The sequence below is a fragment of the Choloepus didactylus genome, chromosome 2 (assembly GCF_015220235.1).
Source record: "Choloepus didactylus isolate mChoDid1 chromosome 2, mChoDid1.pri, whole genome shotgun sequence".
Classification (NCBI taxonomy): domain Eukaryota; kingdom Metazoa; phylum Chordata; class Mammalia; order Pilosa; family Megalonychidae; genus Choloepus; species Choloepus didactylus.
This window is the reverse complement of record NC_051308.1, coordinates 208,402,831-208,430,583: the sequence shown is the minus strand read 5'-3', so window position 1 is coordinate 208,430,583 and position 27,753 is coordinate 208,402,831. Positions and strand designations below refer to the sequence as shown.

The window sequence follows — 27,753 nt, the reverse complement described above, 5'->3', positions numbered from 1 at the left end:
TATATAAATGGTACTGAAAGATTTAGATAGCCATATGTAAGAAAATGAACTTGACTCTACCACAGGAGCTGGTCTATATGCCCTGTACAGAAACATGGCCCTGTTTTGGCTGAGAAATATGGAAGAACCAACTGTTAAAGCAGGTCTCTAAAACAAACCCAGGTCTTGCTGGCTGGTGGAAAACAGAGTACCACTGGAAGCCAGCATATCTATATTACCACACACGGTGAACCTGCTGGGGTGCCCCATGTCTACCTCCCATCCCTGTGGCAGGCCACAGTGGGTGCCTGATTTTGGGAGGAATACTGGGGGGCAGAGCCAATCTGACAACTGGGCAGCAAGAGAAACAAAGAAAAGACAGAGATCAAAGACAACCAACAAGAAAACTCTAGGAAAAACAGTGAAAACAACCTCCAGAATAGACTAATCAAGAAAATCAGATGGTTAGACAGCAAAAAATCATGAGCCGCAACAGGAAACACAAAAATATGGTCAAAGGAATAAACTAACATCTTTACTGAGATTCAGGAGTTGAAACAACTAATTAAAAATGTTCAAACAAATCTTCTAAATCAAATCAACAAGTTGAGAGAGAATGTGACAAGAGATGAAGGATATAAAAAAGACACTGGGTGACCATAAGGAAGAATTCGTAAGCTTGAAAAATCAAATGGCAGAACTTATGGGAATGAAAGGCATAATATAAGAGATGAAAAACACAATGGAGACATACAACAGCAGACTTGGAGAGGCAGAAAAAAGGATCAGTGAACTAGAGGACAGAACATCTAAAATCCTACACACAAAGAACAGATAAGAAAACAAATGGAAAAATATAAGCAGGGTCTTAGGGAACTGAATTACAATATGAGGTGCATGAGTATACATTTTATAGGTGTCCCAGAAGGAGAAGAGAAGGGAAAGAGGGCTGTTCTGGTTTGCTAATGCTGCCACTATGGAAAATACCAGAAATGGATTGGCTTTTATAAAGGGGGTTTATTTGGTTACAGATTCATAGTCTGAAGGCCATGAAAATGTCCAAATTAAGGCACTAACATGAGTATACCTTCACTGAAGGAAGGCCAATAGCATCCAGAAAACCTGTTAGATGGGAAGGCACGTGGCCGGCATCTGTTGATCCTGGGTTGTGTCTGGCTCCTCTCTCAGCTCCCGTGCATTCTTCAAAATGTTATTCTTGGGGCGTTTTGTCCTCTCTTAGCTTCTCCAGAGCAAATACTGGGCTAGCAGCCCCAAAGTGTCAGCAAAAGTCTGCTTTCAGTGGCCATCCTCAAAATGTTTCTCTGGGCTGCTCTCCAAAATGGCACTCTCAGCTGCTCTGAGGTCCTTCTGTTTGTAAGCTCTTTTATAGGACTCCAGTTATTAAATCAAAACCCACCCTGAATGGGCAGGGTCCACATCTCATGGAAATAATTTAATCAAACATTTCACCCACAGTTGATTGAGTCACATCTCCATGGAAACACTCAATCAAAGGATTCCAACCTAATCAACACTAATACGTCTGCCCCACAAGATTGCATTAAAGAACATGGCATTTTGGGGGACATAATGCATCCAAACTGGCACAGGGGAAGAAGGAATAATAAAGGAAATAATCAATGAAAATTTCCCAACTTTTACGAAATACATAAAATTACAAGTCCAAGAAGTGTAGTGTACCCCAAACAGGACTGATCCAAATAGACCTATTCCAAGACACTTACTAACCAGATTTTCAAATGCCAAAGACAAAGAGAGAATTCTGAAAGCAGCAAGAGAAAAGCAATCCATCACATACAAAGGAAGCTCGATAAGAGTAAGTGTAGATCTCTCAGCAGAAATCATGGCAGTGAGAAGGCAATGGTATGATATTCTCAAGATACTGAAAGAGAAAAACTGCCAACCAAGAATGCTATATCTGGCAAAACTGTCCTTCAAAAATGAGGGAGAGTTAAAAATGTTTTCAGATAAACAGACACTGAGAGAGTTTGTGAACAGGAGACCTCCTCTACAAGAAATACTAAAGGGAGTGCTACAGACAGATAGGAAAAGATAGGAGAGACAGATTTGGAGAAGAGTGTAGAAATGAAGATATCAGGTGATAAAAAGGGTAGAGATTGGGCATTTGATACTGAAGGAATAAAGAATGTTCAAGAGCATTGATTGTATAGATCCAGAAATGGATAGCACAATACGTGATGGTTGCACAATATTGTATGTACACTGAACAAAAATGACTATGAGTACGGTTAAAAGAGGAAGGTTAAGGGTATGTATGACACCAGAAGGAAAGAAAGAAGATAAGGATTGGAGCTGTATAACTTAGTGAAACCTACAGTGGTCAGTGAATGTGATTAAATGAACAAATATAAGAATGTTTTTACATGAGGGAGAACAAATGAATGTCAACTTTGCAAGGTGTTGAAATTGGGATGGCACTGGGGAAAAAACACAATCAATGCAAACTAGAGTCTATAGTTAACAGTAACATTGTAATATGCTTCCATTAATTGTAACAAAAGCAATATACCAAAGCTAAATGTCTATAAGAGGGGGATATAAGGGAGGGGTACGGGATTCTTGGCAATAGTATTGTTGTCTGATCTTTTTATTGTATTTCATTTTATTTTATTTTTTCTTTTTAGTCATCGTTTTTTTCTTTTTCTTTTTTTTTCTCCTCTTCCTCTTTCTTTGCGGAAGAAATGGAAATGTCCTCATATAGATTGTGGTGGTGAATGCATAATTATGCAATTATACCATGAGCTATTGACTGTTTACTTAGGAGGGAATATATGGTGTGTGAATAAAACTGTTTAAAAGAAAAGCATGGTCCATGTAAGAAAAATGGATAAACTGCACTTCATCCAAATTAAGAACTGTGTTCTTTGAAAGACACGGTTAAGAGAAGGAAAGGTAATCTAAAGACTGGGAGAAAATACTTATAAATCACATATCTGAATTGATGAAGATTTATATCTAGAATGTACAAAGAACTCAATAATAGTTCAATAACAATAGCAAACAACAGAAAATGAACAAAGGACTTACGACAGTTCACCACAGAAAATGAATGGATTGCAAATAAGCACCCGAAGAGATGCTTAACCTCACTATTCACTAGGAAAATGCAAAAACCAGAGTAAGAAAGATATCACTACATACCTACTAGAATGGCTAAAATTAAACAAGATTGATTGTACCAAATATTGGTGAAGATGTGAGGCAATCAGAATTCTCACACACTGCTGGTGGGAATGTAAAATGGTTGGTACAACCACTTTGGAGAACAGATCAGTAATTTCTTAAAAAGTGAAACATACACTACCATGTGATCCAGCCATTCCACTGCTAGGTAGTTGTCCCAGAGAAATGAATGCATGAGTGCATATGCCCATACAAAGACATGTATGCAAATGTTCACAGTAGCTTTATTTGTAATAGCTAGAAACTGGAAACAAATGGCCACCAATAATTGCATGGATAAAAAAATTATGGTATATCCATATAATGAGAATACTAGTCAATAATCAAACAGAACAAACTATATGCAACAACATGGATGAATCACAAAAACAAATGTTGAGTGAAAGAAACCAGGCTTGAACTGGCACATATTGTATGAATACATTTATATAAAATTCTAAAAAATAGAAACTAATCTATAGTGATAGAAAGCAAGCAGATTTGTGGTTTCCTGGAGAGGGGGAATGGTGGGGCGGGGGGAGAGGCAGCAGCAGAGGGAAGGAGAGATTACAAAGGGACATGAGGAAAACTTTCAGGGTTGATAGATCTGTTCACCATCTTGATTGTGGTGATGGTTTCACAAGTGCATACTTACGTAAAAACTTAGCAAACTGTGAACTTTAAATATATGCAGTTTATTATATGACAATTGTATCTCAATAAAACTGTCAAAAAACAGTATTTCCTGATCAATGTGGGAAATAAGGGAAAGAGAAATTAAGAACAACATAAAAACTTCTGCTTTAGCAACTATGTGGATATTGGTATCCGCCAAACTTCTTGAAAATTTTATCTAAGTTCACAGTCTGCTTCTTCTATCAACTTACCCACTCTCCTCATTCCGATTTATTATCACTCAATTAAAATTGCTCTCATCAAGGTCATCATAATTTCTTTTCTAGTAGCTAAATTTCAGGGACATTTCTTAGTCCTCACCTTACTTGACTTCTGGCAGCAATCAGTTCTACTGACCACTCCCCCTCCTTATGTTGAAATACTCTGCTCCTCCGAAATATTTTGATTCTCCTGGTTTTCTTCCTTCTCCCCTGACTTTATCTTTTTCTTCTCCTTTACAGTATTCTTTCTCTTCCTCTGCCTAATTCTTAAATGTTATTATTCTCAGGGTTATGTCCTAGGACTTCTTTTAACTCTATGTGTTCTTCTTGGCAATCTCATTTACTCCCACGATTTTAATCACCGGGTACTGGTTGTGATTGATTTCTCCCCTGGGTGCTTGATTTCCAAATCCAACTCTACCTCAACTTGGAAGTTTCACAGGCATCCAAAACCTAACATATCCAAAACTGAACTTATCATCTTTTCCCCATCATCTCTCTCACCCCTTGCCCTGTCTCATGGACTGACAACAGCACCTATTCAATTTGTCCAAGCTAGAAGTCTGGACTTTCCTCATCCCCATATCCAGTCCATTACCAACCTTGTTGATCCTGCTTTCTCAATAGCTCTTAAAACTTTTGCTTTTGTAATGGGAAGAAAACCAACAAATCAACCAACCAGCCTGTGCGCTCTACTGTCTACTGGTCTTGTTTAAAGAGCTGGTAGTAGGAGGAGGTAGAGGGATGCTCATCTGAAGCCCTCCCTAAGAATTAGGTTTGGGTCATGTTAAAGAAAACATATATTTCTATGGTCTTTGCTTTTGTTTTGTTCCTTGAGTTGCTAGAAGTATAGATCTGAGTTAAAGGTAATTTCATTTCGATAATTAACTTAATGGTACTTTTGGTTATGAAAGAGAAGACCCAGGCATTGTATAGGAGGAAAAGTGAGACAAAAGGAAATTAAATTATTTTGCATAATAAAATAACAGAAATTTGGAGTTATCTGCTGATAGCTTGAAAAGGAGAAGGTATGAGGATGGAGGGAATAGACAAATCGAGGAAAAAGAGAATCCCCCCAACCTAGGTCTCATTAGCAAGAATGGACCCCCAAAAAACGACTGCAGGTTGAGGTGAAAGGGGCCAGTAAGATATCTCCTGTAACAGCTGATAAACATTAAGATAAATAAAAAATGTTAAGCTGCTTCCTGTTCTTTGTAGTATTATCCTTCATTTTCCCCAAAACTTCAGTAAAAGTCTATTACATGTAACAGCCTTTTGTGTTAGTTTTTCCTTAGAGAAAAGAAGGGTGAGGAGCCAGAACAATACAAGACGTGTCTGGGAAAGAAGGGATTAAAAACTGAGTCAGAGAGGAGCTAAGATGGCGGCATAGAGACGAGTGGAAGACTGTTAGTCCCCCCCCGGAACAATTCATAAATGACAAAAAACTAGTAAATAACCTGGAATAATTGGAGGGAGACAAACGTGACTGTCCGCTCATCATCCACCAACCTGAATTGGGAGGAATGCCCGAGATCACAGCATAAGATCTGTAAGTAAAATGGCGGACCCGCGCTGAGAGCCGAGAGCCCTCCCTCATGGAAGCCTCGCGGTGCTAGGGAGCAGCACTCTCTCAGCCCAGCTCCAACTGGGGTTTTAATGTTAACTGCTCAATACAGACAGTGAATCCTCAACAAGCAGACAGAAGCTTTTGGTGACAAATGACCTTGGGAGAGTCGGGGGATATATGTCTCAGGACAGGGAGCCCAGAGGATCGGGTGCTATCTCTGGCTGATGGGTGAACCTAGGAGTTTTTCTGTCCCTTTCTCTCTCTGTGGAGAAAACCTCAGCCATTTTCAGCCCACAGCACTTTGCAGTAAAGACAGCCTCAGCCATTTTAAAATCAAAACACTATGATCAGCAGAGTCAGAGAAACAAAGAACTTACTGATATGCAGATAACCTCTCTGGAAGGGGCATAGCTTCCCAAGAGGAAAGGGAGGGGCCCAGCTCTACTGCCTGCCTTTCCGGAACCAGACCCCAAACCCTGGGGTAGGAGAGCCACAGGCCACACCCTCTTACACAGGCGGTGACAGGCTGACAGGTGCATCCGCCAGGCAGAAAAGCACAGGTGTCTCAATCCTCTAAGAAAAATCATCAGGGAAACCAGATACTGAATATTACCTCCTTCTGTGACCTGAGCCTGTTCTCATCTGGGAAAATCCGATTGGGGTGGCCTAGGAGGTCAGATGGCAAGACAACAGAAAACTACAACCTACACTAAGAAAACAAAGCTATGGCCCAGTCAAAGGAACAAACTTACACTTCAACTGAGATACAGGAATTTAAACAACTAATGCTAAATCAACTCAAAAAGTTTAGAGAATATTTCACAAAAGAGATAGAGGCTATAAAGAAAACACTGGGCATACATAAGGCAGAAATCGAAAGTTCAAAAAAACAACTAGTAGAATCTATGGCAATGAAAGGCACAATACAAGAGATGAAAGACAGAATGGAAACATACAATAGCAGATCTCAAGAGGCAGAAGAAAACACTCAAGAACTGGAGAACAGAACACCTGAAAGCCTACACACAAAGGAGCAGATGGAGAAAAGAATGAAAAAATATGAGCAATGTCTCCAGGAACTTAAAGATGAAACAAAGTACAGGAATCTAAGTATCATTGGTGTCCCAGAAGGAGAAGAGAAGGGAAAAGGGGCAGAAGAAATAATAGAGGAAATAATCAATGAAAATTTCCCATCTCTTATGAAAGACATAAAATTACAGATCCAAGAAGCGCAGCATATTACAAACAGAAGAGATCTGAATAGGCCTACGCCAAGACACTTAATAATCAGATTATCAAATGTCAAAGACAGAGAATCCTGAAAGCAGCAAGAGAAAAGCAATCCATCACATACAAAGGAAGCTTAATAAGACTATGTGCAGATCTCTCAGCAGAAACCATGGAGGCAAGAAGGAAGTGGTGTGATATATTTAAGACTGTGAAAGAGAAAAACTGCCAACCAAGAATCCTATATCCAGCAAAGCTGTCCTTCAAATATGAGGGAGAGTTCAAAATACTTTCCGATAAACAGACAATGAGAGACTTTGTGAACAAGACACCCGCCCTACAGGAAATACTAAAGGGAGCACTACATAGTGATAGGAGAAGACAGGAGAGCGTGGTTTGGAACACAATTTTGGGAGACGGTAGCACAGCAATGTAAGTACACTGAACAAAGATAACTATGAATATGGATGAGAGAGGAAGGTTGGGAGAATGTAAGACACCAGAAGAAAGGAGGAAAGATAAAGACTGGGACTGTGTAACTTGGTGAAATCTAGAGTATTCAACAATTGTGATAAAATGTACAAATATGTTCTTTCATGAGGGAGAACAAGCAAATGTCAACCTCGCAAGGTGTTAAAAGTGGGGGGGCAATGGGGGAGGGATGCAATCAGCGTAAACTAGAGACTGTAACTAACAGAATCATTGTATTATGCTTCCTTTAATGTAACAAAGGCGATATACCAACGTAAATGCAGATAAGAGGGGGGGATGGGGAGGCATGTTAGACACTTGACATTGGTGGTGTTGTCTGACTCTTTACTCTACTTTGATTTAAGGTTACTTTTCATTTTGCTACTTCCTAGCTGTCATTTTTTTTCCTCTTACTTTTGCCTCTCTACCTTCTTTGACTCTCCCTCCTGCCTTGTGGAAGAAATGCAGATGCCCTTATATAGATAGTGGTGAAGGTGGTGAACACATAAATATGTGACCATACAGAGAACCATCATTGTCTACTTAAGATAGAATGTATGGTGTGTGAACAAAACCATCTTAAAAAAAAAATGGGTTGATGACAAAACCTCAAGGGCAGTATACTGAGTGAAATAAGCCAGACACATAAGGACAGGTATTGCAGGGTCTCACTGATGAGAACTAGTTATAATATGTAAACTCATAGACATGAAATATAAGGTACTAAGATATAGGACAAGGCTTAAGAATGGGGAGTGTTGCTTAGTATGAGCAGAATGTTCAACTAGGATGAACTTCAATGTTTGGAAATGAACAGAGGCATCGGTAGCAAGATGTGAGAATAACTAACAGTGCTGAATGGCGCATGAATGAGGTGGAAAGGGGAAGCTCAGAGCCATACATGTCACCAGAAGGAAAGCTGGAGGTCAGAAGATGGGAAGGTATAAAACTGAATCCTATGGTGGGCAATGTCCATGATTAACTGTACAAATATTAGAAAACTCTTCCATGATCCAGAACAAATGTATGACAATACAACTAGAAGTTAATAATAGAGGGGCATATAGGGAAGAAATACATACCTATTGCAAACTATATACTACAGTTAGTAGTATTTCAACATTCTTTCATAAATAGTAACAAATGTACTATACCAATCCTACGAGTCAACAATTGCGGGGAGTTGGTTCAGGATATGGGAGAATTCGAGTTTCCTTTTCTTTTCTTTTCTTTTTACATCTTTCATTTTATTTCTTGCCTGGAGTAATGAAAAGGTTCTAAAAATTGAACAAAAATTAAGTGTGGTGATGGAGGCACAGCTGTATGAGGGTACCAGGGGCAAATGATTATACACTTTGGATCTTTGGATAATTGTATGGTATCTGAACAATCCCAATAGAAATTAAAAAACAAAACAAAACAAAACAAAAAACCATTGATGAAAATAAACATCATCAAACAAACAAACAAACAAACAAACAAACAAAAACCAAAACTGTTTCAGAAGCAGGAATCAAGAGCTAGAAATATGGGCAATTACCAGGAAAATGGAACCTCATCCTGGGTTATGTGGGATGATGGGGGTTTATTTTACTGTATTTGGATTTGGATATTAAAGGAAAGGATAACTCCCAAATCTTTAGGAGTATTTGTAGAGTTGTACAAAAAGCTCCAGTTTCCCTGCATCTTTGTCTTGCTCCACTTGAATCCATTCTCCCATAGAGTACCCTAAGTGATCTTTCTAAAATTCAAATCTGATTATGTCACTCTCCTGCTTTCAACACTTCAATGGGCTCTCACTGCTCACAGATATAGTTTAAAGTATGTAACATGGTGTGCTGGTTTGAAGCTATTATGTACCTCGGAAAAGGCCATGTTCTTTTAATCCATTCTTGTGGATGCAGACCTACTGTGGGTGGGACCTTCTGATTAGGTTGTTTCAATTGAGATGTGATCCATCCAATTCAAGGTGGGTCTTAATCTTTTACTGGAGTCCTTTATGAGAGGATAAAGGACAGAAAAAAAGCCAGAGAGCTCAGAGAGAGAAACACCTAGAGAAGCTTAGAGGAAAGCCTCCGGAGTAGCTAAGAGATCCAGTGATGCCAGGAGCTGAAAGCAATGAAACCCAGGAGGGAAGGACCAGCAGACATCAGTCATGTGCCTTGCTATCCAACACAGGAACCCCTGATGCCAGTGGCCTTTCTTCAGAAGGTATCATCCTGTAGATGCCTTAATTTGGACATTTTCATGGCCTTAGAACTGTAAATTTGTTAACTAATAAATCCCCATGGCAAAAGCCAACCCATTTCTGGTATATTGCATTCCCACAACTTTAGCAAACTGAAACGCATGGCCAAGTAGATCTTTCATGACTGGGCCTCTGCCTACCATTCCAACCTCTCTCATATTCTTCTCTTATACTTTCTATTCCAGCCATACAGAATATTCAGTTCCTCTGAAACAGGTCATGTTCTGTCTTGCCTTTCACATTCTTATGTGCTACTCAGTCTACAGTAACTTTCTTCACCATTCCCCCTTTCCGGCCCTCCCCCTTCCCTCTGAGTCAGTGGCATACCCATCTGACTATCCTAACTCCTTCAGGTCCAAGCTAAGATATCATTTCTTCTGGAAAGCCTTCCCTGACTCACCCAGTTTGGGTTGAGGGTCCCTCTTCTATGCTCAGTACACCCTAAACTTTTCCTATTAATGCACTCATCACCCTGAATTATTTGTTTGCTTACTTTTTCATATTCTTCACTGGACTGTAAGCTCTGTGAGGTCAAGTACCCTGACTAGTTTACAACTGAATCCTCCATGCCCAGAGCAGTTCTTGGTGTACTGCAGTCAGTAAAACCTGGATGACTGATTGACTGCCTGACTGAGTAATGGAATCATAAAGTTTCAATTAACTATAAATATTGAGTAATCTTAAAACTCTGACCGTTCTATGAGGAAACTTGAGTGGGGACAAAGGGGCTTCTTAGGAGATTTCACATTCTTATTTGGCTTTAATGACTATAAATTTTGGGATTTTGGCAGGAGAACCACTTTTTAATGATACAACCACTTTATAATACTAGAAAGAAAGCCACAAGGAATTCATTGCCATGGTACAAATGAACCATTTTCTCCAGCAGAGAGGAAGCTGAGAAATCCTAGAACAGCAGACCCAGCAGTTTACAATACCGGATGTATTTCATTTATGGCTAAATTAATCCATCATCTGCCTAATATTGTCAGTTAGAGGGCCAGAAGCCCCTGTCAGTTAACCTTCACGTGTGGAGCTCTAAAGAAGGTCTCTGCTCTGCAGCTTTTCCCTAGGAAGCCTCCCCTGACCTCTTCTTCCACCTTTCCCCGTGCCCATTACTCCCAGCTGAGCCCAAGTACCTCTGTTCTGTGCTCTTACCATACATGTTTACATCTCTCTCTCTCTGTCAGCTGGGAACTCTTTGAGAGCAGGGTTTTAGTTTGTTTCATCTTTGTTTTCCCAGAATCCAGTACAGGATCTGGCACAGAATAAGTATTCAATAAATGTTTCATGACTTGACCCAAAACAACTGGCCTAGATTCTTCAAAATGCCAATGTCATGTTATGTAACAGAAAAATAAGGCTAAAGAACTGTTCTAGATTAAAGGAAACTAAAAAGACAACAACTAAATGCAGTGCATGATTCCTCACTGGATCCTGGATTAGGGAAACCAATCAGCTATACAGGACATTGGGACAACTGGGGAAATCTGAATATGGACTGTATATTAGTAGTATTTCATTAATGTTACATTTCTTGACTGTGATAACAGTATTGTGTTCCTTGTTCTTAAGAAATACTTACAAAAGTATTTATGGATAAGGTTCCTCATCTGCAATTAACTCTCAAATAGTTCAGTAATTAAACAAAAAACATTTATTTTTAAAAAGTACACATATATACATACACACATACACACACACACACACACACACACACGGGGGAGGGGAGACAAAGTAAATATGGCAAAAGTTACATAGTTATAAGTGCTAAATCTAGGTGAAGAATACATGGTTGCTCATTATACTACTTCTGCAATTTTTTTGTAGATTTGAAAATAAAACATTGGACAAAAAAAGTACCAGTTTCAAGTTAGTGGGATATGTACCCTACCTGTGCTTCTGCTGACTATCTGTTATGTTGGAAGTACACGGTCAGGGTCAAGATTCTAAGTGGTAACATAAGGCTACAGGGAAGGGAGAGCCCAGATGACAGAGGTGGCACCTATGGGTGTCAAACTAGTAGAAATGTGTGCCAGGCAGAAGGGTGGGAGTGATAAACACCAGATCCAAAGGGCAAAGCAACAAACAGAAATATATATAGATCAAGCTCTTAGGGAGAGGTTAAGGTAAGGAGACAGAAAAATATAAAAAACGATAATCGATCAGAAGAGGGGCAAAGGGTCAGTAAGGCAGTTCAGCAGGTAGGCAGGAGGAAAAGACAAGCTAAGGCGCACAGAGGAGTCAGAAGTCTCGACAAGGTTCTGGCTTGTTTGGACACAACTAAAACTCATTTCAGGGCAGCAAGCAGAAACTAGGGTGAGAGTAGTCAAGTTGTGAGCACCCATCAGAAGAAACGGAGCTCAGAGAACACAAAAGGGTACAGAGAGTTGGCTGAACCTGTCTGAAAATGGGAGAAGGTAAGTGTGGCAGCCAATGGTGGAATTCTACATTTGGCCTTTGACTTTCTTGGTTGGTGAGGCAAGAGGGAAAGGTCTGACTAAAGCTTGCTTCTTATCTGGTAGTCGAATCAGAGAAACACAAACTGGAACAGAATTCTCAGAAAGGTCATGCCCCAACCCCAAGCCACCTCCAAGATTGCAGGCCGGTGATGCACATCCCTACTAGTCTCTGAATGCAGCCACTGGAACATTTTTCTCAGTTCTTAATAATAATATTCCATTTAAGAATTCTGAGTCCCTATTTTTTTTTTTAAGATATCTCTCTTCAGACTCACAGCTACACTCCTGGGCATGCTACCCCGTCTGTGTATCTCTCTTTCAGAACCCCAGGTAGGCCTAACTAAGTGCAGTTTAGTTTCTGAACACCACAGCTAGGGGTATTTAACAAACTTCTTTGTCCACACTGACTCCACCATGCCCAGTCCAGACTCCCAGGGCAACATTCTAATGGCAAGCAAGAATGTTCTCAGAGATTGTGATGCTGAAATAAAGCAAGCTAGAGCAGGACAGGTGAGAAAAATCTTTTCTAAAGAAAAAGATCAGTGAGGGAATCACAAGTAGGGCTAAAGGGTCCCACCAAGGAGTATCTGAAGTTCAGGTATCTTTTTGCCCTGCATGCAAGTCTATACATAAGCATTGCTCTTTTGGGTACAAAAGTATAACTGGGCAAGTAATCCCTTCCCTGAATACATTTTCCAGACGTGGCACACATATTAAAAGTGACTCTGTTAAGACTATGATAGAAAGACAGCAGGTAAGGCAGTGTGGGAGCAAGAGTTGTGTATAAGGTCCGAAGTGGGCACCTTTTGGACCTGTGCTCTCCTATCGACTGACACAGCACAGCCCCAACACTGACAGTATAGCCTCTTTAGTCCTCTGGCCAGGGCACAGTCTGCAGGACTCTTTTAAAGGTTGTTTTTCCTTTCCTTAACAATGACCTACCTCACTATGTTTGGGACCGAGCTTTCCTTCTCTTCCTGTTGTTCTGCATCCTGGGCTCCAGGTTAGAGATGCTGAGCTCCATTTACTCTTTAACCTCTCTCAGAAGCGCTTGGTTACTGATCCGGCCACGTGGCACCCTCTTTCCCATTGTGGGTCTGGTATGTTAACTCAGAAAGTTATTTTCCAGCTTAGTTAGAAATAGCAGGAACTTGAATTGACTTGCTAGACTGGCAGTGCCAGAAGGATCAGGGCCACGTGCCAAAGGAAACAGTGGATGGCCAATCATCAGGAAGCAAATTTCTCAATCTGTAGCCTGACACTAAACCTTCCTGCTGGCAAGGGAGATCTGTTAGGCCTTTGCTGCCAGATTCACACTTGGAGATGTACTATGGCTTAACAGTGGCTCCACATACAGTTTGGAGCACAGAAGGGAAATTGTACACTACCTTTTTCTAGGGATAAGGACCCAGAAGAAAGAAAGATAATCCTAAAGCTAGGAGACAAAATTTTCAAGAAAGTAGTAAAGATGAAAGGAGACTGAACAGTCCCAGACATGGCAAAGGTAAAGGACAAAAAAAACAAATCTCTGGATAGTCAGTGCCAGGCTAGCAGGTTGGTGGGCTGGCCCTGGGCCTCACTCCTGCTGCTGCTGTTAGCCCTGGCTCCCTCTCTCAGCCCAAGCCCCATCCCAGCTCCTACCTGGTAGGTACCTGTCGTGGTTGTGGCCGTACTCTGTGGAAGTGAGTGATGAGTGAGTCTGTGTAAAGGGCTGGTTGCCAAACAGATTGTCACTACGAAGGTTGTGGCAGAGTTTCTCCAGGAAGCGGAGGACGTAGGTGATGCTGTTGACCGCTGGGAGGTTGAGGGTGTGCTGTTCCCGGTCAAACACGGCTGTGGAGTTAAGTAAACAGGGCTGAGCACGTCAGCCTGCATTGCTGAGAAGCACGCTCAGCAGGAGTTCAGCCCACTGCTTGCCTTAAGCGTTACCTGGTTACACAAAAGCCCCAGGTTTCCTCTCTTCTTCCCTCCTCTTCCCTCCCTTCCTTGGGGCTTTGATTTTTGCCTCCAACCCCAAAGAGTGCCAGGGCTTACAATAATAGGCGTGGTCAAGCCAAGTATGTTGTACCTGGGGCTCTGGAATGATTTCACCTAACTTGTGAAAACAACCGTGAACATAATTCTATCTGCTCCATCACTTGGCTGGAACTCCTCTAGAAAATCTGTTCATTTAGAGTGACATTTCCATAAGAACTGACAAAATTGGGCAGAATATAGCCACTGTCAGCAATGGTTTGGGTACACAATTTCTGATCTACATAAGGGTAGTAAAATTTCCACAACCTTTGGAAGTGTTCCATCTTTGGTTTTATTTTACCCTCTATTTCTATTAAAAAGTATCAGTATAATCCTTAAAAAGCAAATGGCCTGAGTATTTGTCTCTGACAGCGAGATAGTTCCCTTTCAGGAACAAATTTTGGGGCATAGGAAGAACCCTAGAGGGGTGCAGATAATAACAGGTAAACAGAGGCAGTAAAGAAGGCCAGGTCCCTCAGATTCCTGCAGAGAAGGAAAGGAGAGACCAGGGAATGGCTTGGACCTGAGAAGAGCCTTAAGGCTTAATTTCCTATGCAGTTCCCAGCCTTCTACAGCAATTCCCTCTGCCCCTATCCTCTACTTAGCCAATTATTACTTATAATGAGCTCCCAAACCACTCTGTTCACATTTCTCTATTATAACACATCTCACAACTAGCTGTTTAAATTCTTTCTCTTCTACCAGGGCAAAGCTTTGAGTCTGTTATCCTCTATTCTCTCTTCTACTCCCCACCAGTGTCTGTAGTAACACCTGACATACAGTAAGGGCTCAATAAATGTTTGCTAAAAGAATACAGTTTGGTTATCTATGGGGTCTGCCATATCAGCTGGGTTTCCTGAGGCTGCATATTGCAACTAATTAGGGAGGAGGGGCAGGGGAGTAAGGAATGGAGTACAGTTAGGATTGAAAGGTTCTAGATCAAGTCTTCATAGGTTTGGAGGGTAAAGGATAGGGTTTGGGACATGGAAAAACTGAAATAGAACCAGGGCACAGCAGAAGAAGTGAATATTCTCAGTGAAAGCAAAAACAAAACAAAACAAAACAAACAAAACAAAACACTGTGCAGTTGAATTAAACTCTCATAGCAGGAAAGAAAGAGGGAATGACTTTTCCCATTCTACTCTGGGATTTGACTCATTTATATCGGCATAGGCTTAGGATTGAGAAGCTAACGAGGGTAGAGTTAAGTAGCTTCCTGAAGACAGGTGGAAGGCTGTGGCAGTCTGGAGAAACTCTCCTGTGGTCACAATAGATTCTAACTTTGGAACACCTTTAAAGCAACACATTCATATATTTTCCGTATGGGAGCAGCTGAGCAGGTAAGACAGGGCAGGAGTTTACTTAGAGGGTCAGTTAAGCAGAGTTTGTGTGGGTATTCTACTTGGCAGAGGTATGTATGAGGCTCAAAGGGGCTGTAGGAGTTGAAGGTAAGGATCTCTAAGGAATGGAATGCCTTTACTTTTCCCCAGAACCTACAAGTGTGAAGTTGGAGCCAGGATGCCTTGTTAGAAATTGGCCAGTTGAGAAGGACTGTCCCTCTGGTTAGAAGCTGTATCAAGTCAAGGTGCTTACCTGAGATAACCTCACCGCTGTGGCCCTGTTTGAGGAAGCTGAAGACAGTTTTCTGGTGGTAAGCACAGTCGATGCAAGCCTGGACAGCCTGCTGCAACACCACAGAGGCACGGGCCGGCCCAAAATGGTCAGGGAGCTGCTGGATCTTCTTCTTGTCTAAGTGGGGGCCTGTGCTGCCGTTCTTGTTCAAGTAAATACAAACTGCAGGAGACAAAAATTAAAGAAGCTTAAAGAGTCTCTGGGGTAGAGAAGTCAGAGAATAGCGCTTTCTTCCCTCTTTTACACCCTGGGCTCTGGTCCCTAGCAGGATTCCCAGCTGCTAAGCTGGTGAAATGTTGTGGGAGACAGAGGGTGACTGGCCCAGCTGCTGCCAGCACAAATTGCATGACCTAAGGCTCTGGGAACATCGCCTTCTGGGAGAACAGCCCAGATAATAAAAGCCAAAGCACAGAACTTTCACTTTGTCTTCTGTGCACTGAAAAGAAAATTTAAACAATTCCCCAGATGCGTGTATTTTCATTTTCTCTACTCGGTTGCCTCACATATTCTTTATACTTCACACCTTATATTTTGTAAGGAGGTGTGGGGCCATGAATGATATCAACAAGAGTGTGCTTCTGGGTGTAAGTGTTTGGTATTGGACTTAGAATGGTCATGCCCTTTGTCACTTGTTTGGCTCTTTACTCTGAGCCTTGGAGTCCCTTTCTTTTGTTATCTTCTATATCGACACTTAGGCCCAAAGAAAAGAGTAAAAATAGAAAAAAACTTGGAATAAAGAAAAAAATGAAATAAAGACATGCTACTTGTTTGTCTCAGCAGTTTCTTCTGTTAAGACAGCTGGGAGCTCTCCTAGTTGCCACCCTCCACCTGGCACTGTGGTGGGGTCAGGGAGAAGGGTGAGGACAGGAGAGACAGGCAGGGCTAAACCGAGTTGTTTACTCCATCTCTGGAGAGGACCACAGCAGTCTGATCAGCAATGCCATTATTTCCTCAATCTGTCTTTCAGACTCCCACTTGAGTAAGGGGTACTCTTTTTACTCCTACTGTCGTGGCTCACTAACTGAAGGAGCAGGAGGGCAAAAGTTTCTTTTGCTATTAAAGGCAGAAAACACCAGTGCAGTAGCCTGAGGACCGTGGACAGACTGCTGGCTTCTGTGGGACTCACGTTTACACCCGTGAAACAAGAGACTTAACCCAGGTGACCTCTGAGGCCCCTTCCACCGTTATAATTCTAACTCGAAGGGAAGCAATGTGGGGAGAAGAAAATGGAAAATAGAAAGGGTGGAGGGAGATGTGGAAAGTGACAGAGAAGAGAAAAAGAAAAGAAGGAAAAAATAAAAGGGTGAAGAAGATGAATTAACATATACATTTAACTCTGTTCTTTCCTAAAACCCTCTAAAATGATAACTGAATAATAAGAGAAGACACAACAATAAAATTTTGGAAGTTGGAAAGCAGATTGAAACAGCAGCAACAGCAGCAGACCCAAGAAGGCTGACTCCTAAATGGGTAATGATGAGAACCAGGCAGTTTCATCTTACAATCCATCAAAGGCCCAGGAATTGGCAGACTAGGTGCACTGGAGGTGGGCGTGAAGGTAGGTCTAACAAGAGAAGTGGTTGAAGTCTGTTAAGAAATAGTTAGGATTTCCATGTCTGATAAAAAGAGTTTTCTACTGAAAACAGTGAGAAATGCAGAAACTCAGAGAGATAGGAAGAGTGATGAGCATAAACGAAAACATGTCTAAAGAAAGAAATTTATAAAAATGTAAACAGCAGTTTATTCATAATATACCAAAACTAGAATCAACCTAAATGTCCATGAATACTACTTGGCAGTGAAAAGGAATGACCATTGAAAGGTACAGCATGGGTGCTCCTCAAAACATTATTTTGAGTGAAAGAAACCAGATACAAAGGAGTATGTACAGTATGATTCCATTTATATTAAGTTAAAGAAGAGGAAAAACTAATTTATGGTGGTAGAAATCAGAATAAAGGAGGGGACTGGAGACTGTAAGGAGGCATGAGGGAACTTTTGGGGGGTGGGGGGATGGAAATGTTGCGTATCTTGATGAGGGCTGTATTATGTGAGTGTTTATATTTATTAAAACTCATCAAATCATATACTTAAGTTCTGTACATTTCACTGTATGTAAACTTTACCTCAACTAGAAGAATATACAAAAAGGAAAAAATATAACCAGTCCAGTGATGATTAAAAAATTAAATTCTACATGGATTCAAGGGTGAAATAGGAAAGGTAAAACTATCAAATCTTTAGAAGATTATTGCAGTTTTAAAACATGGCTCCAAAATTCTCTGACCCTCCTCCCATCAAGCTCTGTAACAAGTGACAATGAAATGACCAACTGATTATGGCAGAAATTATCCTGAATCAGTATCTCGGCCCAGGGCTTAAAAAACTGGTAGTTTTCAATACTACTTCCTATTTCTTGGGACATGACGTTTGCTCTTAGAACTCAACCACCATGTGTGAGGAAGCACAAGCCACCCTATGGAAAGGCCTAAGTCAACAGAAACCAACAGGCAGCATCAACTTTTCAGCCTTATGGCAGAAGTGGATCCTCTAGTCCTAGCCAAGACACCACATGGAACAGAGACAAGATATCTCCATCCAGCCCTGCCCACATTATTTTAAGCCATGACATCTGCAGTAGTTTGTTAAGTAGTAAAAGATTATTGAAATCTGAGAGCAGGGACATGAACTGACACTTGCATACTGGTGTTTATGGCAGCAGTACTCACAATTGGCAATGGATGGCAGTGGCCTAAGGGTACATCGACTGAATAGTGAACTGTGATGTATGCAGACAATAGAATATTGAGCAGCTGCAAGAAGGAATGAAGCTCTGAGACACACAACTAGGTGAATGGATCTTGAGGACGGCATTTTGAGTGAAGTACACCAGAAATGAAAAGACAAACATTAAAATGCCTCATTAGTATGTATTTAGTATTAATTAGTATGTATTTAGTATTAATTTAGTATTAATACTAATTAATTTAGTATAGAATTTAGTATAATGTGTAAACTCTGAGAACTGAATCTTAAAGCACAGCTTATCAGGGGAATGCTTATTTTAATGGTTCCTAGATTGTAAGCTATTTAGCAGTCACATCTATTCCTGAGTTGTAATGGTTATCTCCAAATTCTGAGATGCTGAGCTTTTTGTGTATAACCTAGTCGGTCTCTGGAACTTCGGGTATCTGTGTGACACTTGAAACTCAGAGCTAGAGCTCGGCAGCTATGAATGTCAGTATTAAAAAAAAGCTGAAAAAGAGTTCAGACTTCAATTAGAGATATGAATGAAGTGGATCTGGTTACGACTAAGGCAAATCAGGCCAATGGGTAAAGGACATTACTGAATGTTTTAAAATTTCAATTTCTGTGTGAGACCAAGGGAAGAGATGTCTACTTGGTGCAGGAGCTATATTTTCTGCAGGAAACTAAATAATTAAATTTGTATGGTCAGCTTATTCAAACACCATAATTACATGGAACTTTGAATAGTAAGTGAGATCTGGTAGGTTTGTACAGGTTAGTGTGAAATCCTGATACATCCCAAAGTAAATTGGGAAAAGAATAAAAATATATTTGCAGCCTTCCCCCAAACCGCTCCCCCCGCCCCCCGAGGAACTGGGGTAAAATGCAGAAATGTTGGACTTCCCTTCCCCACCTGGGTTATTACTGATATTCTCACAAACATTGGGGACTAACAATTTAGTAGGCTAAGCACTCGATCTTGGGGAGTGCCCTTATGAAGCTTGTTACTGCAAAGGAGAGGCTGAGCCTACTTATAATTGTGCCTAAGAGTCTCCCCAAGAGAACTTCTTTGTTTTTCAGATGTGGTCCTCTCTGTCTAGCTAAGCCCACTGTGCAGGTGAACTCACTGCCCTCCCCCTTACGTGGGACATGACTCCCAGGGGTGTACAGGGGTATAAATCTCCCTGAATGCAGATGACTCCTGGGGATGAGCCTGGATCAGCATCGTGGGATTGAGAAAATTTTCTTGACCAAAAGAGGGAAGTGAAATGAATCAAAATAAGGTTTCAGTGGCTGAGAGATTTCAAATGGAGTTGGCAGGTCACTCTGGAGGGCATTCTTATGTGCTATATAGATATCCTTTTTGAGTTTTTAGTGTATTGGAATAGCTAGAAGGAAATACCTGAAACTAGAAATGCAACCCAGTAGCCTTGATTCTTGAAGACGACTGCCTAACTATGTAGCTTACATGCTGTGACTGTGTGTAAAAACCTTGTGGCTCATACTCCCTTTATCCAGGGTATGGAAAGATGAGTAGAAAAATGAGGACAAAAATTAAATGAAAAATAAGGTGGGATAGGGGGGGATGGAATGCTTTGGGAATTCTTTTTTTATTTTTATTTTTATTCTTATTTGTATTCTTTTTGCAAAAAGGAAAATGTTCAAAAATTGATTGGCGTGATGAAAGCACAATTATATGACGGTACTGTGAACAGTCTGATTGTATACTGTAGATGATTGTATGGTATGTGAATGTATCTCAACAAAACTGAATTTAAAAAAAGATTATTGGAATAGATCCTGGTACCAGAAGTAGGGTGCTACATTAATAAACACCTAATAGGTTTTGGGACTCAGCAGCAGGAATAAGCACAAAGGGCCTTGAGAAGGCTGTCAATGAGGGCTTAAAGGAAAGTGAGGAAAATCTTACTTGAAGATGGAGGAAAGGGGACACATACTAGAGAGGGCAGAAAGTTTGACAACACTACTGCCTGCAATAACATGGAAAATAGGAAATATATTTGATGACCTCAACGAAATAGCCAAAGAAATTTCCAGACAAAGTAATGGGAGTGCCACCTGGCTTCTGCTCACTGTCGATGACAAAATGCAAGACATGACAGATGAACTCAAAACAAACACACAACCAACCAACCAACAACAACAAATGCACAATAAAATACAAAAAGCTTAATGCTTGTACGTTCACAAATAAAATTGTTTCTCATTGCCAGTCTCTCCAGAAGGCAAAAGATTCTAAATTAAGAAAGGGTCTCAGGCCAAAGATCAAATCCAGCAGGGGACAATAAAATCTTTTATTAAAACGTCAGAAAGATAAGACCATGCTTAACAGACTCTTTCAAACCAAAAGCCCTCTAAGGATCTTAAGGGCATGGCTCACAGATTCTCTACCTTAAACAACAGGATTTTTAAGATTCTTACGAGCATTGTCATACAGCAGCTGCACAAGAAACCCAAATTAGCGAAGAGCTTATCTGGACGAGATTTGTGGTTGTGACTTTTTCTAATGAAGCGAAAACTAATAACAGTCATAGAAAACCCCTCAAGATTCCAAAGGAATCATTCTGGTGGAAGCACTGCCAGTTCGGGCAAAAAAGGGACAGAGGTGGTACAAAATGAATAGAGTCCTTTGGATCCCAGCCTTTTACAGGCAGGAAGAACACTGAGAAGGCAATCTCAATTTTCCTACAGAAAAGGGGAGGATGATTTAGAGGATAAAACAACGAGTCATGGAAAACATCTCCAGAAAGTAGGATTGGACCTAATTAAGATGCTGGCAATAAGTGACTAGCTGGATTTTAGAATTTCTATAGACCCTGTATGGCTGCACACCTCGAGTTTTCCTTGCTTCTGAATGGAATTATCTGTAGAAGTTTTACTATGCCTGTCCTACAACTTTATTTTCAGTGTGTGAGGAGCAGAGAGCTTGTTTCTTTATTCTTCAGTTCACAGTCTTCAGATCTTGCATCTGCAAGGCCTCATATGCATCTGAACTAGATTTAGATGCTGAGATCCTGGACCTTGAGCCTGATGTTGTAGAGGGATGAGACTTCTGATGAGGAATCTTGTGAGGGGAAGAATGAATTATGCAAGTGGGAAAAACATAAATAATTTATGTCCAGGGAGCAGACTGAGACAGAGGTAGTTTTAAAATTCTTCGACACTCCTACCATTGAGAGGTGGGGTCTATTCCCCTCCTCCTGATTCTGGGCTCTGCAATTGATTGGTCAATAGATTATGGTGGAAATGATCCTAATTTCCAGACTCAAGCCTTAAGAAAATGGTAGTCTCTACTTTCTGCCTCTTGGTATACATGTCCTTGGAACCCAGCAACATGATGTCAGGAAGCCTAAGCTACCCTTTGGAGAGTTTCATCTGGAGAAGAACTAACAGCCAGCATCAATTTTGCTAGCCATGTGAATGAGCCATCCTGGAAGTGGATCCTCCAGCCCCAGCTGAGACCCTCCAGCTGATGCCATGTGGAACAGAGATGAGCTGTCTCAATTTCAATATAGTTGAGGTTATCAATCTTTTCTTCTGTAGTTTATGCTTATTTTCTTGTTTTAAAAATCCTTTCCAATCTTGAGGTCATAAAGATATTTTTCCATAATGTCATGTTTTGTTTTCCCATTGAATCCATGAAATAAGAATTGGATGCTGTTAAAAAAAATTCAGAGATTAAAAAAAAAGCTCCTGATAGCAGATGCAAATCTCCAAGAGTGGGAAAGAAGAGTATAAGCATTTCCTAAATGTATTTACTACATAAAATCCTTTTATGCAGAGCTATTTTGCAGGACTGGTTTTCAATCAAACTTGCTTTGGGAAATGCTGCTGGAGTAACAAATAATGATAATTAAAAAAAATAGGATGACAGAAATGAAAAACTCAATACAAAGGTTAGAAGATGTGGTTGAGAAAGGCTTGAAGGAAGTGCAAAAAGGGAATAGGAGAGAAGGAGTAAGGGGTAAGAACATTAGCGGGTTAGTTCAAAAGGTCCAGCATCTGAATATCAGGTATGCCAGAAAGACTGAGTAGAGAAAAAGGAGTAGAAGAAAATCATTGATGACATAATTTAAGAAAATTTCATGAAACTAAAAAAATGGAATGGGCCCATCAAGTGTTAGTATGGGAGGTGAAAATTCTCATATTCAAGGTGAAATTTCAGAAAACTGGGCAAAAAGAGAAGCTTCAAAGAGAATAAACAAGTTTTATACAACACTAAGGATGTAACTCTAAGAAAGAGGAAGATATGGAAATAGCAAACTGGAGATCTAACACAAAAGAGAGGTAAAGAAAATCCCTAGGAACTCACAAGGCTCCAGGAGAGATTTCTAATAGATTCTGATGTGGATAGAATATCTAATGTGCTTGAACATAATGAGAGATATACATAGTAGGAAGAGAGTTTAGGGTTGAATTAATAATGAGTACATAGAAAAACAAATAACAGAAACTGAAAAGATAATCATTTCTCCTGAAAACAAAATGCTGAATGATAAAGGAAAAGTAATCATAATACACTACATGGCTTAATTGAGAATAGCATTTAAATAATCATAATAACAAAAACACTGAATTTTGATCTAATCAAAGTTATACTACCACTGTACTGGGATAGGGAAGCACGTATGGATGGGTTATAGGGCAAGGAGATTAAGAGTTAAATCCTGATATTCTACAATGGGTAATCAATAGAAAAATGCCTAAAGCTGAAAAAAGAAATAGCAATATAAACACATGACTTAGGTATATGGAGTTAATTAAAAGAATCAGCTGAATTGAAAGTGATTGGCTCTAGAGATCAGTAAGTAGCAGGGGCCTGGGAAGGAGCTTTTTTTTTAATTCAGTTTTATTGAGATATATTTAAATACTGTTCAATCATCCACGGTATACAATCAATTGTTCACGGTACAATCATAAAGTTGTGCATTCTCACCAAAATCAACCTTTGAACACTTTTATTACTTCAAAATATAGAAAAATAAAAACAAGAATAAAAATACAAGTAAAGAAGGGCACCCAAAACATTCCACTCCCCCATTCCCCCTATTATTCATTTAATTCTTATTCCCATTTTTCTATTCATCTGTCCATAACACGGGATAAAGGGAGTGTGAGCCACAAGGTTTTCACAATCGCAGTCACACCTTATAAGCTACATAGTTACACAATCGTCTTCAAAAATCAGTGCTACTGGTTTGCAGTTTGACAGTTTCAGGTATCTCCTTCTAGCTATTCCAATACATTAAAAACTAAAAAGGGATATCTATATAATGCATAAGAATACCTTCCAGAATGACCTCTCAACTCTACTTGAAATCTCTCAGCCACTGAAACTTTGTTTCATTTCTCTTCCCTGTTTTGGTCAAGAAGACTTTCTCAATCTCACGATGCTGGGTCCAGATTCATCCCCAGGGCTCATGTCCCACATTGCCAGGGAGATTTATATCCTTGGGGTCAGGTCCCATGTAGGGGGGAGGGCAGTGATTGTTTTGTTTTTGTAATAAGTTTTGTAGATCTATTGCTTCTTTAAACTATGGGCATGTATAATGTTGATAAAAAATAATTTTTAAAAGTATTGTGCAGTTAAAAAAATTAAAGGTAGGTAATAAAGGATACACTATGGCATATGGCAATCAATCTAATATTAATTTATTATTAATATTTGAGGGGAATATAAAGGCAACTAGTTTGAATCATATCATTGTATAGATGTGGAAATTGAGGGTCAGAGAGAGAAGTGAGGTCAAGCTTACACAGAGTGAGCCAAAGCCAATCGGGAGACAGTGACACAGTGATCAGCCAAAATTGCTATAGGGCGGCCATGAGCAGGAGCTAGGGATATACAACCTTGGCTAGGCTATGAGATACAGGCCAAAGAAGGGATACTGGCCCAGTGACTGCCAGTACAGATGGTTTGCATCATTTAAAAGGAAGGGTGAGGCATAATCATGAAAGTTCTGCTGCTGCAGACCTTCTTGTTATTGTTGAAAAGGCACCTAAATGGTATCTGGAATGAAGTAAGTTAAAACAAGCAGGTATACAGGCATCTAGTGGGCACATCATGAGGTTGGAAAGTATAATCAATATTTTCACCTAGGTCTCATCTGTCCTTACTTCCTCATCCATGGAGCTCAGGGGCAAAGTGGCTACTGACATTCCTGGACTAAGCAAATCCAGTAATTGGAAGGAGCATATGCAGGTGGCATATTTGGAGAAATCATGTGATAGGACCAGACTAGAGATGGACACGCATGCTACAGGCAGCTCTGCTGACTTCTAAAGACTATTTGGAGAGGAAACTATGGCTGGGCCTTTCCTTCAAGCTCTAATATTTTAGAATTTGAGCCAAGACATACTCAACTCTAAGTAAATGACACCCTAACTTACATGGGGATTACTCCAATTGCTTAGATTTCCCTAAAGATGACAGAGTGTCTGCAGAGTAACAAGAGTAAAGTTTTACACATGTATTTTAATTTACACATACAAAATGAGTATTGTTCTTTATAGTTATTCCATTGGGAGGCTATGCATCTATTCTAAAGGGATAGCTCTTTTAGAGTTACCTTCATAGTTTATGAAATGGGAACAGATACACATAACTCTTTGCTGGATGGTTTCCAAACTTAAGCATACTATCACAGCACCAAGATTTGTCACCATCAATGAAGTTAAAATAAAATCAGAGAAGTTTCAGACATTGGTTGGCGGCAGTATTACTGAGATAAGCAAACTGTCTGTGGAAGGGACCACTAAGAAGGTAGCAACTCTAACTGGGAAGGATGAGTATTATTACTAACTGGGCCGGGGATCTCCTGGTGCTGGCCCCATCTCCCCATCAGCTCCCCAAAACCAAGTTCACAAAGTTTGTTATGATAGGATGAAGGTTCCTCTGAGACTATTTCAGATGCCAAAGATAAAATTTTTTTAGAAGACTCTACTTAGGTTTATGAATGGGCAGTGGCTAATTACTAGTGCAAGACAAGAGAAAGTATAGATGCTGGGGCCTGGGGCTTTTAACAGCTAGTCCCGTGATCTGCTCTTACCTGTGGGGGCCTGCATGGCTGAGCTGGGGATGGTGGCAGCATCTTGGGGCACAGTGCTGGTATCCGGTTCAGGGGTGCTGGTTGTTGGTGAGGTGGGTGGTGGGTTCAGCAAAGTCCGAGGTTTCCTCTGTCAAAATGGATGGGGAAAAGTTTGCTACCTATGACAGGTAACTTGTCCTCTGGTTCTTCTATTCCTAGCACTTAATTTGCTCATTTGTGGATGGGACTGTTTTATCTTTGTTTTCCACATAGCATCTGGTCTAATGCTGTATACATAGCAGAAGCTTAGTAAACATTTTTTGAATCTATTTACAAGACTCTGGTTTTCTGTAGCGTCAGAGCTTGACTCATTGCCTTTTACACAAGATTCAGTATTATCATATAAATTTCAGATCCTTTATTAGTTGTGAAGACAAAAGCAAAAAGGAAAAAAAAAATTGCTGTGGTTTAAGCCTATCTTGACATTACTTTGTACTTTCTCTCTCTTTAAAAGTGGAAATGCCTTTTACCCTAATTCTACAGACTACTTTTCCTGCCTACTTTTTCAGATCATTACCTGCCATTCCTTCCCTTAGACCTCATATTCTAATATCTCTAACTATATTAGTTCTCTAAAAATCCTGCAATTTTACCTGGTCCATGCCTTTATAATAGTAAACTGTCCCTTCTGCTTAGAATGCCCTTTCTTCTTTTTTATAATCATACAAGGAAGCTTCCCAGACTTCCCCTAAATTAATTACCATCTCTTCTTTGCTACCTCTGTGCTATGTATAGTCGCATTTATCACAAGATATTGCCATTATATATTTACATTCTAGTGTCCCCTATCAGCCTGCAGCTCCTTGAGGGTCTGATTCATCTCTGAGGTTCATGCCTAGCATAGTACCTGGCATATAAATATATGTATAATAATATATATAATATACATAATATATGAAGTAAATATAATATTTTTCAATGAAGCATACAGTATAGATCACCAATAATGGGTGAAGTAATAAGGAAGATTTGGGAGAAATCTCATCTCTTCTATGCTGTTCTGGATAGTTCCTAGAGGGGAGTAGCTGTAAGGTATCAGAAGTTTCTTTCCAAGAAACAGTTTTCTAAAAACCTTTCTGAATGCAAGGAAAACATAAACATCACTAGAGTTCAGAAATATGTTTTTACTATATGCCCCAGGTAGATTGTACTGCTGGGAGCTACTTAACCAAATCTTCCTTCTAGAAGTACATTATCTGAAGAGATACACCGGTGAGAGCAGGCATGCATGAGGATGGCCTTGCCTGTGAAGGCAACCACGCAGACCGTCAAACAACATTGAAAGCACACGGGGACATGGGAAACTGCTCATATTCTTCGATATTGCTAAAAGTGAAACTCCAAATAAGTAATAAGGCAGGGAAGAAGGGAAATACCAGTTAAACTTCACTGAGTTTCTGGTAGGATTTCATGGGTTCCTGAAGGAAGGAGCCAGGTGAGTTAGGTGCCCAAAGATTACAGAAGAAAGGAAAGAGATGGAAGGCATAACTACTGCTTGAGATAGATGTATTTACATGTATTATACCTATTTTCACATTACCTCATCTCCATTTTACAGATGAAAACACCCAAAGAAACATCCCCAAAGTCATAAAAGTGGTAAAAACTGCAGGTGAAATTTAAACCTAAGTCTATGTGGCTTTAAAGTCTAAGCTCCAGCCACAAGACCACTTTGCTTCTGAAAGTAATATAAGGCTCATGGGTAAAGTGAAAGATATATATACACTTGTAGGAGAAGTTAACAGAACAGGGAGTGGAATTAGGTAGTCAAATGCCAAGATCTAAAACATAGAATAAGATGAGAATTACGATTGTCAAGAAGGTTGGAAAGAAAGAAGACTATGTTCAGGACTGTCTGAAGGAGATGAGCAGAGGAAATCATAGAATCATCATTTGTGGGTTTTAAAGAATCTTAAAGGCCATTCAATCCAACCATCCAACCATCTACTTTCCTCTCCTTGAAAACATCCCTTCCAAATGGTCATCCAGTCCCTGATGAAATATCTCTAGAGATGGGGAGCTCACTACTGCTTTTGGATAGATTTAATTTTTCCTTTTATATTAAGACAAAACCTGTCTGTTGAGTTTCTGATTATTGGTTCTGATTCCGTCTCTGGAGCCCCATGGATAAGTATGCTCCCTCTTTATCTTGACTGTCCCCAAGATGCACTCGTATCATCCAGAGAATGGGTTC

The 27,753-nt window shown here is 40.2% G+C and overlaps 1 protein-coding gene across 10 annotated transcripts in view; it reads right to left on the bottom strand.

Annotated features, from left to right (window-relative positions):
- Window positions 1-27,753, bottom strand: part of SCMH1 (Scm polycomb group protein homolog 1) — a 234,828-nt gene that overhangs the window by 16,245 nt on the left and 190,830 nt on the right. For 8 of the 10 annotated variants that reach the window (XM_037827535.1, XM_037827541.1, XM_037827534.1 and 5 more), the window contains 3 exons: window positions 25,521-25,647; window positions 15,664-15,864; window positions 13,696-13,887 (listed from right to left, as the gene is read on the bottom strand). In XM_037827535.1, coding sequence (XP_037683463.1) covers window positions 13,696-13,887; window positions 15,664-15,864; window positions 25,521-25,647 — 520 coding nt within the window. The remainder of the gene's footprint in view (window positions 1-13,695; window positions 13,888-15,663; window positions 15,865-25,520; window positions 25,648-27,753) is intronic. The other 2 variants (XM_037827539.1, XM_037827543.1) reach the window with 2 other exon arrangements.